A 16,628-nucleotide genomic window follows, 5' to 3' on the forward strand; every position below is an offset into this window, starting at 1 on the left:
AACGCTTCTACATAACAAAGGGAACAACCAACAAAACTAAAAGAGAACTACAGAATGGGAGAAGATATTTGCCAATGATATATCTGATGAAGGGTTAGTGTTCAAATTATATAAAAAACTGTAACTCAATGCCAAAAAAGCCCAAATAATCCAATTTAGAAATGAGCAGAAGATGTGAACAGACATTTCTCCAAAGAAGATATCTAGATGGCCAACAGACACAGGAAAAGATGCTCAATATCACTCATCATCAGGGAAATGCAAATCAAAACCACAATGAGATATCACTTCACACTTGTCAGAATGGAGAAAATAAAAAACACAAGGAACAAGAAGTGTTGGCAAGGACCAGGAGAAAAAGGCACCCTGTGTACTGCTGGTAGGAATGCAACATGGTGTTGCATTCCACAGTGAAGCCACTGTGGAAAACGGTATAGAGGTTGCTCAGAAATTTAAAAACAAGACTATTATGTGATCAAGTAATTCCACTACTGGGTATTTAACAAAAGAATGTGAAAATACTAACTTGAAAAGATATATGCACCCTGATGTTTATTGCTTCATTATTTATTATAGCCAAACTGTGGAAACAGCCCAAGTGTCCATTGGTAGATGAATGGATAAAGATGATATGGCACGTGCGCGCGTGCGCGCGCGCACACACACACACACACACACACACACACACACACACAGTGGAACATTACTCAGCCATAAAAAAGAATGAATTCTTGCTATCTGTAACAACATGGGTGGAGCTAGAGAGTATAGTGTTAAGTAAAATAAGCGAATCAGAGAAAGACAAATACCACATGATTTCACTCATACGTGGAATTTAAGAAATAAATGAACAAAGGAAAAAAGATTAAAAACCAGACTGTTAACTATAGAGAACAAACTGATAGTTGCTAGATGGGAGGGGGGTGGGTGGGAATGGGTGAAATAGATAAGGGGATTAAGAGTAATTCCCTTAGGGGCGCCTGGGTGGTTCAGTGGGTTAAGCCGCTGCCTTCAGCTCAGGTCATGATCTCAGGGTCCTGGGATCGAGTCCCGCATTGGCCTCTCTGCTCAGCAGGGAGCCTGCTTCCCTCTCTCTCTCTCTCTGCCTGCCTCTCTGCCTACTTGTGATCTCTCTCTGTCAAACAAATAAATAAAATCTTTAAAAAAAAAAAGTAATTCCCTTATAGCCCCACTTATCACAACGAGCACTGAGTAATGTATAGAATTGTTGAATCAATATATTGTAATATAACACTATGTTAATTATATTGGAGTTAAATAAATAAAGAAGAATGCTAGTTACAGCATTATTTTTAATAGCAAAATACAGATCTTCCTTGACTTATGTTGGGGTTATGTCTCAATAAACCCATTGTAAGTTTGAAATATTGTAAGTCAAAAATGTATTTAACACACTTAACCTATCCAACATCATAGCTTTAACCTAGCCTACCTTCATTGTGCTTTGAATACTTACATTAATTTATAGTTGGGCAAAATCATCTAACCACAGCCCATTTTATAATAAAATGTTGAATATCTCATGGAATTTTTTTTTTTTTTTTAGGAATTTAACTTTTTGAGGGGGGAGGGGCAGAGGGAGAGAATCTTTCAGACTCACTGCTGAGTTTGGAGCCTGACCCCAAGACCCTTGAGGTCATGACCAAAGCCAAAACCAAGAGTCCATCCTCAATGAACTGAGCCATGCAAGCGCCCCTGAATATCTCATGTAATTTATTGAAAACTGTATTGAAAGTGAAAAACAGAATGGTTCTAAGTGTAACGGTTGGTTATTCTTATGATCATGAGGCTGACTAGAAGCTGTGGGTCACTGCCACTGCCCAGAATCATGAAAGAGAGTTGAACCACATAGTGTTAGCCTGGAAAAAGATTAAAAATAAAAATGCAAAGTACAGTTTCTACTGAATGTATATCATGTTCGTGTTGTAAAAATTTTAAGTTAAACCATCATAAGTCAGGGACATCTGCACTGGAAACAATATAAATGTTCATCAGTAGGGGATTGGCTTGAAAAAAGCAGATTATGGAATGCAACAAATGTGATTATCTTATTTACATTAAATGTTAGATGTATATAAGGCAGTCTAGAAGAATGTAGTCAGCAAACCGATAGCAGTTGTTACCTCTGAAAGTTGAGATTTTTGTTTGTTTGTTTTAAAAATGTATTTTTTATAAGTCAAACAGAGAGAGTCAATTATCATATGGTTTCACTTACTTGTGGAGCATAAGGAATAACAGGGAGGACATGGGGAGAAGGAGAGGAGAAGTGAGTTGGGGAAATCAGATGTGGAGACAAACCATGAGAGTCTGTGAACTCTGAGAAACAAACAGGGTTTTGGAGGGGAGGGGGTGGGGGGTTGGGTGAGCCTGGTGGTGGGTATTAAGAGGGGCACGTATTGCATGGAGCACTGGGTGTGGTGCATAAATAATGAATTTTGGAACACTGCAAAAAAATAAAATAAATGTATTTTTTAAAAGTTAACATGTGTATAAAGGAAACTGAAAAACACAAGAAGCAAAGAACAAAGTCATCCATAATCACAAGCAGTTTACAGTTTGACTTCTATGTTCTTAATTTCTCTGTATTGTCTATTTTACAGCATTATCAGGGAAAAAATTTATTTGGTAAAAATATCCTAACATATTTTGAATATTTTTCTATACCATGTGCATATTTCTGCAGCATAATTTAAAATTGGTATAAAATATCTTACATAGGGCGCCTGGGTGGCTCAGTGGGTTGGGCCGCTGCCTTCGGCTCGGGTCATGATCTCAGGGTCCTGGGATCGAGTCCCTCATCGGGCTCTCTGCTCGGCAGGGAGCCTGCTTCCCCCTCTCTCTCTGTGCCTACCTCTTTGCCTACTTGTGATCTCTGTCTGTCAAATAAATAAATAAAATCTTTTAAAAAATACCTTATACAGTTTATGTCATTTATTTGTGCATATTCCTATTATAGGCATTGGACTTCTTTTTAGCTTCTGTTTTATACACATCATTGCAATAAACTGAACGACATTTGTCAGTCAGTGTTTGTGTAGACTTGTTTGAGGTACTGAACACTGTTGACTCCTTCTTTCTCTTCTTTTGACTTTTCTGGTGGTTCTGTCAGGCTTCTGACACAACTTCCGGCCTTTGTTGCGGGCTTGTCCTTCTTCCCTAGTCCTTTATGTGACTGGGTTCCTGTCCTAAACCCTCATCCTCTAGCAACTTCATAACCTCACCTTTGGTGATACAATTCACTTCCTTGGCTTCAACTAAATGCAGATGGATGTTAAATGATTATCTTTAACCAAATGCCTCCATCTAAACTCTAGATCTTACTGAGTATTTCCACTTAGATATATTTAAGATACTTTAAAGTCACATGTCCTAGTCTGAATTCACCTATCTTCCTAAACCCGTGTATGCAACTTTGTTCATTATCTCTGTGAATGGCATTATCATCTGTGTAGTGGCCTGAACCATTCACCAGGTATCATTCAAGATGCTTCCTTTCCCTAGCCATCCCATGTCATCTAAACTCTCCAGCACTAAGAGTTAACTCATAAACATCTCTTGAATCCTTATCCTTTTCTTCATTCCTGCAACCCTGTGCTGTTCATTCTCTGCTCTTATTTTTTCTTCCCATCTTTTTCCCTTTCTCCCTTCTTTCTCTTTAAATCTGCTCTCCTGCTGCTAGAGTGATTGCTTTAAAATGCAGAACAGGTAAGTCAATTTTTTTTCCAGATAAGTCAATTTATCAGTAACTCATTGCCTTCAGGATAAAATCCAGTTTCCCTGGAATGACACTCTAGGCCTTCCTCTATGATTGTGCTCCTGTCCATCTGCCCGTAAGTTTCTGTTACACTAACTACTTTTGTTCTCAAAAGCTAGTCATGCCCATGCAACATCCTTTGCCTAGAACCACGCTATCTTTTTCCCCTTACTCATCCTTTAAGAAGAAACTCAGACGGGGTGCCTGGGTGACTCAGTGGTTTGAGCCTCTGCCTTCAGCTCAGGTCATGATCTCAGGGTCCTGGGATCGAGCCCCGCATCAGACTCTCTGCTCAGTGGCAAGCCTGCTTCCCCCTCTCTCTCTGCCTACTTGTGATCTCTCTCTGTCAAATAAATAAATAAAATCTTAAAAAAAAAAAAAAAAGAAACTCAGACATTATGTCCTCCAGGAAACCTTCCTGACAAATCCACTCTCTTATTTTTTACTTTTTTTTATTTTTAAAGATTTTACTTATTTACCTGAGAGAGAGAGAGCATGAAAGGGGAGAGTCAGAGGGAGAAGCAGACTCCCTTCTGAGCAGGGAGCCTGATGCAGAACTCGATCCCAGGACTCCAGGATTACGACCGGAGCCGAAGGCAGTCACCCAACCAACTGAGCCACCCAGGCACCCCTGACCAATCCACTCTTTCAGCCACATCCACTACCATAGATTAGGTGCTCCTACCATGTGACTATATGTATCCATAGCATTTTCTTGTCCACTAAATTGTTAAGCTTTTTAAGGGCAGGGACTATTCTTTTTTTTTTTTTTTTTCATTTAAATTCAATTAATTAACTTACAATGTATTATTTGTTTCAGGGGTACAGGTCTGTGATTCATCAATCTTATATAATACCCAGTGCTCATTACAAGACATACCCTCCCCAATGTCCATCACCTCGTTACCCCATCCCGCCACCTCCCTCCCCTCCAGCAACCTTCTGTTTGTTTCCTATGATTAAGAGTTTCTTGGTGGCTCAGTGGGTTAAAGCCTCTGCCTTTGGCTCAGGTCATGATCTCAGGGTCCTGGGATCGAGCCCCGCATGGGGCTCTCTGCTCAGCAGGGAGCCTGCTTCCTCCTCTCTCTCTGCCCGCCTCTCTGCCTACTTGTGATCTCTGTCTGTCAAATGAATAAATAAAATCTTTTTTTTTTTTTTAAAGATTTTATTTATTTATTTGACAGAGAGAGATCACAAGTAGGCAGAGAGGCAGGCAGAGAGAGAGGAGGAAGCAGGCTTCCTGCTGAGCAGAGAGCCCGATGCGGGGCTCGATCCCAGGACCCTGGGATCATGACCTGAGCCGAAGGCAGAGGCTTTAACCCACTGAGCCACCGAGGCGCCCCAATAAATAAAATCTTTTAAAAAAAGTTTCTTATGAATAAAAAAATTTAAAAAAAATTAAAAAAAAAAAGTTTCTTATGGTTTGTTTCCCTCTCTGGTTTCACCTTTTTCATTTTTTCCTCTCTTCTCCTATGATCCTCTGCCTTGTTTCTTGAATTCCACGTATCAGTGAGATCATATGATAATTGTCTTTCTCTGATTGACTTATTTCACTTAACATAATATCCTGTAGTTCCATCCGTATCATTGCAAATGGCAAGATTTCATTTTTTTGATGGCTACATAATATTCCATTATATATGTATACCACATCTTCTTTATCCATTCATCTGTTGACAAACATCTGGGCTCTTCCCATAGTTTGCCTTTTGTGGACATTGCTGCTATAAACACTGGGGTGCAGGTGCCCCTTCAGATCACTATATTCGTATCTTTTGGGTAAATACCCAGTAGAGCAGGTGCTGGGTTGTAGGAGGACGGGGGGGTATTCTTATTACCCTTTTTGTCCTTATCCCTACCACAGTGTCCAGTTGCAAGATTAGTGCTCATTAAATACTTTTGAGTGAATAACCAGTATATACTACAAGTTATTAATATACACTAAACTATAATCGTACTATTGTTTCATCTCACAGGATTTTTTAAAAGAATTAATTGAACCTGAAATAGACAGGCTTTTTACTTTTAGAGAAGAGGAAGAAGAAAGTATGGAGGATAATTTTCAGATGCAAAAGGAAGAAGAGGTAAGATGATTTAGTATTATATTTCCCTTTCCCTTTATATTTTTAAAGAATATAAATATAAGTACTGAGGTGCCTGGATGGCTCAGTTGGCTAAGCGTCCGACCCTTAATGTCAGCTCAGCTCATGGTCTCAGGGTCATGAGATCAAGGCTCATGTCAGGCTCCATGCTCAGTGCAGTCTGCTTGAGATTCTCTCTCTCTCCTTCTCCCTCTGCCCCTCCCCTTGCTCACACTCTCTAAATACATACATACATACAATCTTTAAAAAAAAAAAAAAAAGAGGGGCGCCTGTGTGGCTCGGTGGGTTGAGGCCTCTGCCTTCGGCTCGGGTCATGATCTCAGGGTCCTGGGATCGAGCCCCGCGTCGGGCTCTCTGCTCAGCGGGGAGCCTGCTTCCTCCTCTCTCTCTGCCTGCCTCTCTGCCTACTTGTGATCTCTCTCTGTCAACTAAATAAATAAATAATCTTAAAAAAAAAAAAGAATATATATAGGTACTATTGAAGATAGAAATAGGTCATCTGGAATAAACACTTCAGCTCCCTTCCTTTCTTCATAGAGATTTAACTGTATCTGAGACACCCTTATCTCTTTATTTTCGAAGGTAGGGGTATGCTTTTCCTTTTCAAAAATCGGTCACTTCCCATCAGCCTCATTCACACCTGTTCTCCCATTACCTACACAATCTACCTCTCACCCTGATGCTGTTTCTTTGTCCTTTCATTACCGGATTTTTCAAATAGTAATTTAAACTCTATGTTTCCATTTTTTCTTCTTCTTTTGTTTTTTTAACTAATGGGGCTTGAACTCATGACTCTGAGATGAAAACCTGAGCTGAGGTCAGGAGTCTGATGCTCAACCATCTGAGCCATCCAGGTGCCCGTGTATCCACTTCAGTTTCCATTCTGGGCATCCTTCCCCTTCCTCCCAGGCCCGTCTCCGCACTGCCTTTCTCCTAACCCTGTCTCTACACCTCCTGGGACATTTGTAGTCATAAAACCCTTTCTGGGGCATTTATAATGATAATGATGATGATGATGATGATGGTGATAAAAATGCAATGATAACTACAAATAATTGAATACCTACCTTGAGCTATATGTTCTGCATGTGTTACTTCTTATCTATACAACACAACCTCAAGGTAAAAATTACTGCCCCATTTTATAAATAAGAAGCTTAGAAAGGTTGACTCTGACTTACCCTAAGTCAGAAAGCTGTAAGTGGCGGAACCAGTGTTAGTCTGGTCTTATGCCAAACCAGACTGGTCTGGCATAAGAGCCCTTGCTGATTCCTGGGTTGACTACGACTGTCCTTGGCTCTCAGAACTCAAGATCACCGAACACTCTCTAGACTGTCTTAACTTACTTCCTTGATGTTTCCTCTCTGAATAGTTTGAATGTTGGCATGATCCCAGGCTGTGACCTAGGTCCTCTAGACCCATGATACATGCTAGACAGCAGAAGAAAAATTTTATACAATACCTAAGCCTCTTTTGGCCAGCATTTTCTGTTTTATTTCTGGTACAGTGCTTGGGATATAGAAGGCACAAAATAAATGGAAAGCAGTGTTATTTGGGCACTAAATTCTGTCATACCTTTTAAATGTGTAATGCATTTCCTCTTTTCCTCCTCTTGTGGCCTTAGTTCTGGCCCTTTCCTTTCTATGTTACAAAGTCTTTTTTTTCTTTTTAATAAGATTTTATTTATTTATTTATTTTTTAAAATTTATTTATTTGTTAGAGAGAGAGAGTGAGCACAGGCAGACAGAGTGGCAGGCAGAGGCAGAGGGAGAAGCAGGCTCCCTGCCGAGCAAGGAGCCGGATGTGGGACTCGATCCCGGGACGCTGGGATCATGACCTGAGCCGAAGGCAGCCACCCAACCAACCGAGCCACCCAGGGGTCCCTTTATTTATTTTTTTGACACAGAAGAGACAGCAAGAAAGGGAAAACAAGCAGGGGGAGTGGGAGAGAGAAAACAGCTTCCCACAGAGCAGGGATCCCGATGCAGGGCTCGATGCAGGGATCGATCCCTTGGGATCATGACCTGAGCTGAAGGCAGACCCTTAACTGACTGAGCCACCCAGGAGCCCCTATGTTACAAAGTCTTGTTTGGTCTCCAGATAAGTTTCTCTGTAAAAACTTCCCTGAGTGTCTAGGCAGAATTTAGGGCCCTTTTCTGGGTGCACAAAGCTTTTGGAACACACCAATCATGCATACCGTAATTATTTTCTGGTCCATCTCTCCTACTGTGCCGTGAATTCCTGGGGTCTGGAAGACATCCTCTTTGTTTCTGTCACCATTGTCTCCCCTGGTCTCCACTTCCCCATCCCCACTAATTTCTCAGTGTTTGCTATAAGTCTTCAAAAATGCTTGTTGAATGACTAACGCAAATGGAAGATTAAAGCTTCAGACATTGCTCTGGGGAACTTGCCATGCCACTGAGTCACACACCAGCTCGCTAACGGGTCCTTCGTGTTTCTGTGCCCTAGAAGCCTTCAACATCCAAGGAGGAGGAAAAACTCATTCGAGTAATTGAAAAAGATGAAAATATTCATTCCAAACCTCTATTTGAAGCAAATATATTCTCTTCCTGGGTATGTATCTGAAACCCAAGTAGGAAATTCAAAACCAGAGAAAAAAGCTAAGAAATTTAACATTATGTAAAAATGATACAGATTTAACATAACTTTTAGCTCCAGGAGGGCCAGGAGCTCCTACATAATGCATTTTTCAGATTTTTTTCTTTCCAGCATCATCTCTGGAAAACTCTTGTTTTTTACCTTAACTTTATAAAAAACTTCTCGTTCTCTTCTTTGAACCTCATTTTAAAATTAGCATTTCATTGCCTTCCTTAATTTAACAATATCCTCGTCAAAATTTGACCTATTTTTTTAAATGAATTCATTCAGCAGACTCTATTGAGAACTGTGATTAGCATATACCTCTGAGCACAAGAATTATTGGGAAATTGGAAAACTTTACAAACTCAGCAGGAAAACAGATTTAAAATTCTTCCACAGAAAGTTCTAGGACTATGTTAGACTTAAGTCAGTTCTAGATTTCAGTTCTAGATTGATATGCCTCTCTGTAAAGGTTGTCATGCCTTGATCCCATTAATCCCCTGAAATGGCATATAGCATTTTGCGTGTATGTTTCTACTGTGCATGTCCTTGCGGGGGAGGCAGGTACCAGAAACCCGTAGACTTAGTCAAATTTCTTAGCCTCAAAGTTAAGAACCACTTGACTGTTAGAGATCTGATCCACCTGGGTAGTCAGGCGCACGTGGAGGGGTGGGAGCCGGACTGAGGGTGGCAGCAGACGACAGCGGGATGACCGAGGCAGAGGTGTGGCCCAGAGGGGAGGCAGATTGCAGGGATGCGTGTCCAGGGAGGTTGTTGAAAATAGGTTCCAACTCTTGTAGGAAGAGCTGGGAGAAACCACGTGGAGAGTCAGGGAGGTGCAAACTGGGGTGAGAGCAACGCCGAGAGGGTTTGCAATCACATTCTCCCCAAGTTACATCTTTTCAACAAGTTTTTCGTATAGTATATTAATCTATCAGTCTTTTAAGACTGGGTGAGGCAAGGATGTAAGAGAAAGCAGGGCCCTAAGCCCTGTAAGGAAAAGGAAGATAAAGAGTAACACCGTTTAATCTGTTTAACGAGCTCCCCCCCCACCCGATCCCACCCAAGCCTTCCTGCCTCAGTTTCTCCCCTGCTGTGCCACCCAGGCTAGGAGTCAGGGTCAAACCTCCCCGATGATCCTCAAGACAGGTGGGAAGCAGGCAGGAAAACAGCCTATAGTCAGGGTGGGGGTTGGGGGGGGCCTGGTGCTTGTTTTTGATGGTGGGGGGCTCCTTCTCCAGGACCTTTCCATCTGACAGGGTGTGGTGCCGCGTGACTAGCTCACCTGAGGCCGATGTTGCCCAGAAAGTCTAGCTCCAGGCTCTGGAAGTTTGCTAATGCTGCTCCTCTAGATCACTGAAGATCTTTGCTTTTCCTGCTGGTCTAAGAACACAACTCCCAGGAGGCAGTACGTTTGATTAACACTAGGGAGGAAAAGGAAAAAAGAAGGGCTCGGGAAGCAGAAAATCTGTGGTGTGCACGTGTAACCTGTCATGTCGCTGGGAACTGAGCTGTGAAACTGGGGAGCTCCAAGAGATAGAGGGGCGCCAGGTTTCTAGTGAGAAATGGCTCCAGACCCCTGAGAAGCTACAGACCTAAGCATGGAGTTTTCAGTTACTAACCCCTTCTGCAGGTGACTCCGGATGGGATTTTCTGAGCGTTGTGATATGAGTGATAGCTCAGCAGGAGGGGTGGTAAGTCACCACCAGCTTGGGCAGACTAGGGGCTTGGCCTCATTCATACCATTACCTGATGCCTAGTATTCACCATAATGGGGCTGGACCATCCAGTATACAAAATGTTCCTCAATTAGCTGGGAGGTAGCGCTTTGTGAGAATTCCTGAGGATTGTACTCAAAGCAGACCCCATGTACAGGACTTGGCCTGCTGTGCCTGAAATGGTCACGCCCAATTTGGTGCTGGGCTCGATTCACTGGTTTTCCCATTAAGTTGCACTGACTTTCCCGCTGCCTCTCCTGGGAGAAGGCTGCTCTGCCTTCAGATGCAGCCCAGTTCAAGAACCTTGTTGCACAGCCCCGCTTGGGACCCTCTCTGAGCCACAATCATTCCAACACTGTTGCTGCAGGACAAGCAGCCAGAATTCTGTAACATCTCAGCTGGCTGGAGGAGCCAGGGGGTGACTAAACCCATCAGCTCTCCCAGGGGCAATACTGGAAGTGCTCGGAGCGACCCTGGCCCCCAGGTGCTGCGGCTTGACTGCAGGAGTAGAGTTGCCTACAGCTCAGCGACCCCAACAAGCAAGGTGTCAGGAACAGTCTCTCTCTGGCTCTTCTTCACACCATAGATTCCTGCTGTCTGTTAAGGGTTCATTGTGTGAGGGAGATGGGAGAGTTTGCTGGATCACCTGTGAACTAGGGAAGGGTGAACAGGGGCCAGACTTGGGGGCATCAGCAGTATTTTTAACATAAGATTAAACTTTCTGCCTTTCCCTCTGTTATTGGACTGAAGGTGGCCCTTAGACGCCTGTGTTTCCCTCTCACCAACTGCGTACGCCAGAGCACCAACTAATTTACCTATTTTGTAACAGCAACAGGGAAAGGCCGTTGGAATTGGTGGCTCTAGAAAATACGTCCAAAGCTGATGAGGTGCTTTGTCAGTGCTTGGATCCCCAGGAGCTGGGCCTAGAGCCAGATCTTCCCTGAGATAGACCCAAACTAGAGATACTGTCCAGTTGGAAGCCCGTAAGTAGAGTCAAACCAGAGGAAGACCGAGTCAAAAAGGCCAAAGACAGAATGGGAGTCCGAGACCACGTGCAAAGCTACAGCAGATTGGCACAAACAAGGGGGGGGGGTGAGGCAGTTACTGCCAAGAGCCATGAGGCCAGTGTTAACGACCACCAGCCCACTGTTGACCCGAAGCCTTACGGAGAACATAAACAGTGAATGAACACACATTCTGTATGTTCTGTGTTATTTACTGTATTCTTACAATGAAGTAAGCTAGAGGAAAGGAAATGTTATTAAGGAAATCATAAGGAAGAGAAAATACATTATAGTAGCGGACCGTAAAAAATCCACGTAAAAGCGGACCCACATAGTCCAGACCCATGCAGCTCTAGGGCGCACTGCTCATCTCTTGAGTGACCGTGGAGTCTGAAGGATCACATGTACAGAGTACAGTCCTGCTTTACTCTGGCTCCTACCGATCAAGTTGTTTCATACAGCTAGAAGCCATGTGTGGAATTCCAGTTCTAGAACCCTCTGCTCTGAAAACCATTCTTCTGGGCTCAAAGAACAACTAAGTTAGTGGCATGTGCCGGTCCAGGCTGGACAGTGATCACCATTTACTTCCCAAATGAACTACCCAAGGAAAGGGAGCAAAACAGAAAGAGGAGAATAGGTGACTGGGAAAATAAGAGAGTAGAAGAGGGAGAGTAAAAGTGAGCATGTTTAACATCGTTTCTTTTCTCTGGTTTTCCTTTAGAAAAAGCTAGCAGGGTGCACTGGGATGTGTGGTGGGGAAGGAAGAGGCCTCGATGAGGGGTTTGCTTTACCCCACTAGATCCTTCTGTGAGGATGGCAGGCTGCCTACCCTAAACGTCTCCCTTTCCATCTGTCATGTGGGGCTTACCTTTTACGTGACTCAGGCTGGGAAGCATGGATAAATGAGATTTTAAACACAGTTCTGGGCAAAAAGGGCTGAAGGGGACTCAAGAGTTTCAGGCTTCAAGTGATGGAATGAATAAGTCATGGGGATGAAAGGTAGGGCATAGGGAATATAGCCGGGGACATGTAGTAGCGCTCTGTGGTGACAGGCGGTAGCTACACCTGTGGTGAGCACAGCGTAATGTTGAGATTTGTCCAGTCAGCCTGCTGTACACCCGAAAGTAATGAAGCATCATGTGCCAACAATACTTCAGTTAACAAGGAAGTGCACAGTTCTGGGAAACATGGTATAATACTTATTTTTAAATATGCTTATAATTTTGGTTTTCTAAATACCTTCTTTTACCTTCCTCTTATTTTGTTCCCTGGAATGTATTTAGAGTCAAAATAAATGAAAGAGGTATCTTTTCCTTCATATTTTCTCTGCCTTGATATTTATGAAGTTCTCTAAGAAACTGAAAGACCTGACTGGATTTTGCGATGTTAGGAGCTTAATGAAGTGAGTTATTAAGAAGAATAGAGTTAATCTCTTTGATCATTAACTTGATTTATTTCAGGAGCATGTTTACCCTTCTCTTTATTTTTACGCCTTTTCTTCCTTGTTTCTTTTTGTTGATATTATTTTCCCTGCATTTTTTACAATTTTAATTAAAATTTTTCCACCTGTAGCATGAATAATTTGGAAGCCGGTATGCTATGTGGCCACAGGTGTTCCTACTCTTTTTTGGTGTTAAGATTGTGCTTAATCATCTACTATATAAATATGGATGGTAGAAAAAAATATTCTGAAAGATTTGGTCCAGAACATCCCGAAGAAGTAGAGTATTAACTGTTGCGACTCACAGTTCATTCATAGTACACATTTCCTTTGTCAGAGAGAATCAGCAAAGCAAGGCACATTGGCCCCAAAGTATTTTGAAGCAATGGCTATCATTGAACGCACACAGGAGAAGTTATTGTGAGTATGAGGCACCACAATGGTAATTACAAAGATTGTTGGCCAGGAGGTGTTGCTGAGGAATCCACACCTCTCGATCTACCTTTGTTTCTTCTGCTTCTTTTATCCTTATTAGTGGGATCAGTGCCTCCAGATCTTCTGCTGGAGGCAATGAATTCTACTGCTCTCGTAGGAACACCATCCTCACCCACAGTGGAGATGGAGGAAGTGGAAGTGTGTGTATATGGGGAATAGGGTGTTAGGAGTGATCCATCCAGTCTGTTTCTAAGAGATGAGCTAGAGACAGGAGTGAAACTGGGAGAAACTACTCTGTGCAAGAAAGAATGCTACATACGCCAAAGAATAGGAAGGGTGGTATAGTTAAGATGGTCAAGAATGCCGAGAGAAGAGCATAGCCACGTAGACATAGACCATGTGCTCGAGGAAGTAAGAAGAGCATTTCAAACTAGTTTTCTTGACTGTAAAATCCGGTTTTAGAGGTGCTGACAAAGAAGGAAAACCACTGGATTTAGTTTGTTGGATCACATCAATGAAGAGAAGCCAAAATTAGCTCCTGGAAAAGGGGTTCCTTGGCTATTGATGGATCCAAATACCCAAAAGTCAGATTTCACTAAGAGCTGATAAATACATTGCGTTCTTAAATCACAGCATGACTGCCATGCTGACATTACCACCCAGAGTAGCATCCAAGACCCCAGTTCTTGCCTAAGGATTGATGCTGCTGCCTCCCTTATGTGTACCTTTCAGATGCAGTTAACCAATTCTACTGCCTCTTCTAGACAATGAGTTTCTGTATGTGAAAGATACTTTTTCAAACCTTTCCATTTTGTTGTGTTTCTCTGGACTCTGTCCCCATCAGAGAGGTTGAAAGCAGAGCCAGACAAGCAGAGGAGAAGTTTGATGATGTAAATGAGAAACTTCATTACGCCCTTATAAGAAATAAAGACCTGGAGAGAGAATTAGAGACTATTTTGACGAGTTCTAGACAGAAGGAGTTTGAAGGAAGAGAAGAAGAAAATGAAGGAGAAAGAGAAGACAGAGAAGATGATGAAGAAGATGACGATGATGAAGAAATCAAGCCAGTAGAACATTCGCCAAAATCTCTAAAGAGAGGTGAGGCTAGCTTTCTTATTTTCTTCATTTAGGTTATATTCATGAAACAAAACATGTTTGGGTCACAAATATCTTAGAAGAATATTAATATCCTTAGTACTGATTTACTGGTTCATATTTTTCATAGGAATATACACATATTTAACTGTATAACTATCTTACACATACATTTAACTGTATAACTATCTTAATCAGACAACTCACAAAAAGAAAACAAAGTGACTAACAATTGTAGGCTAAGAAACTAATGTAAGATACAAGTTTAGCTTCTAAACCTTGCAAAGATTTTTAAAAACAAAAGATTATAATGCTAGTCAGAAGGGGAAAACAGTTTTATAGATAATACTTGTGGGTGGATAGAATATAACTTTTTCAGGTAATAATTTGAGCATATGTATAGATATCCCTTAAATACATGGGTCTACTTTGACCTGTGACCTAATAATTTTACTCTTGATGATCTAGTCCAAAGAAATAATCCTAAATATAGAAAAAAAGATTAATGCACAAAAATGTTCGATGTATCATTGTATATAATAGAAGCGAACCTACCTCTCCAATCATGGAAGAAAGGTTAAATAAATTATGTTATACTAATATACTTGAATATTATACCACTATTAAAATGGTTTATAATGACATGGAAATTTTTTTAAAAGATTTTATTTATTTGAGAGAGAGAGAGAGCACAAGCAGGGTGATGGGCAAAGGGAGAAGCAGATGCCCTGCTGAACAGGGAGCCCAATATGGGGCTTAATCCCAGAAAACTGGGATCATGACCTGAGCTGAAGGTAGACGATTCATCAACTGAGACACCCAGGTGCCCCAAGAAATTCTTTTTTAAAATTTATCTTAGGGACAGAGAGAGACAGACAGAGAGACAGAGAGAAATGAGAATGAGCAGAGGGGCAGAGGAGAGAGAAACCCAAGCAGACTCCACACTGAGCGCAGAGCCTGATGCAGGGCTTGATCTAACGACCCTGAGATCATAACCTGAGCTGAAACCAAGAGTCAGATGCTTAAATGACTGTGCCACCTAGGTGCCCCGGAAATTCTTATGTGTAAATATCAAATGCAAGAAAACATACTTTTTTAAAGCTAGAAAAAAGACCAGAAGGAAATTGTATCCAAATATTGATAGACATTGTCTCTGGTTGATGGAGGTTTGTGGGGAATTTTGACTTTGGTTTTTGATACTTGTTTGATTTTCTATGAAAATAATTGCCATTATTCTATGGGAAAACGAATTTAACTCTTTACTTTCTTATCTCTAATTAGTGCGATTACCTGCCTTTGGGTAGTTCTCAGTATCCCCAGGATTGGAGGCTGGTTTTTTATATTTACTCTCACCTTCACCCTTTAGTATGTTCCCAGGACAACTCCTGGTAGAAGGGATAGGACAGGGAGAATAGCGACTTCTGTTTCTCTGTCACCCCAGTCTTCATCTATGCCCCCAGCCAAAGCGGTCACTTAGCCAGCGCCCCACGGCCTCCCACCCAGGTTCGGTGTGTCTGTACTGTCATCAGCCTGAGTGTATTTTCTCTCCTTCTGTTATCTCTCAACTGGTAAGATGTAATTATTCCAAGCATGACAATCCTTTGAATTTACGTGAGATAGTTTTCATGGCTTAAAAAATTTTCATTAAACTGTGTAATTTTATCCTGATAATTTGAAAACTAGGCTTTTTCCAGATTACAGAAAGATAAACATGCAAACCATGCAAAAGTAACCATGTTAAACTGGAGAGGTTACCTCAGTATGGAATGAGTGATGTTATCTTCGTCCATTTCCATAAAGATCTTGGGAATGAGGATAAATCCAGAATGGAAAGTATTAAAAATTTTAAGCAGAGGAAAACTATATACATTAGTCCCCATCCTATAAACAATTACCTACACAAACATAGCCACCCTTCACCCTCTTTCCAAATATTCCTTCAGAGTCATTGCCAGGGATGGGGGTGCTCAGAGGTGAAGGAGAGGCTCTGCAAACCTTAGGGGAATCAGCTCCTTAGGCCCTTCCCATGCCATGCAGGAGACCTGAACATTTTCTCCAGAAAATCCAGAAGTTGGACATTCCTTAGGGCTAGCAGGCAGCTCCTTTGAAAAATGCAGACACCCCACCTCCACCCCGAGTAATGCGAGTCTCCCGTGGCACATGCAGCATCATATGCGTGCGACCTCAAGCATGAGATCACATTTCCCTCGAGAGCTGTGCGGTGAAGAACGGACAGTTACATATAGTGGAGGAGAGAGGCTTGTACATGCTGGGCAAGGGGAAGATCTGGACGGAGCAGAAGACATATTTGTTTTTGTTTTTGTGTCAGTCTTTTTAATAATTAGCAAATCATTTTGCTCTGAGCCATGAATGAAGACAGGAATCCAGAGGGACGTTTAGGAAGATGAGTAGTGGCTCAGACTCTGATCTCGGTGAAGCCTGCAGTTAGGAGCTAGG

At 42.0% G+C, this 16,628-nt stretch overlaps 1 protein-coding gene across 1 annotated transcript in view; it reads left to right on the forward strand.

Moving 5' to 3' along the window:
• The window catches only part of AXDND1 (axonemal dynein light chain domain containing 1), a 95,887-nt gene that overhangs the window by 78,163 nt on the left and 1,096 nt on the right, over nt 1-16,628 (forward strand). The window contains exons 22-25 of the mRNA XM_080823876.1: nt 5,752-5,859; nt 8,347-8,451; nt 12,979-13,061; nt 13,921-14,174. Of these exons, the coding sequence (XP_080680002.1) occupies nt 5,752-5,859; nt 8,347-8,451; nt 12,979-13,061; nt 13,921-14,174 (550 nt within the window). The remainder of the gene's footprint in view (nt 1-5,751; nt 5,860-8,346; nt 8,452-12,978; nt 13,062-13,920; nt 14,175-16,628) is intronic.

The sequence above is a fragment of the Martes martes genome (assembly GCF_963455335.1).
Source record: "Martes martes genome assembly, chromosome: 15".
Taxonomy (NCBI): Eukaryota; Metazoa; Chordata; class Mammalia; order Carnivora; family Mustelidae; genus Martes; species Martes martes.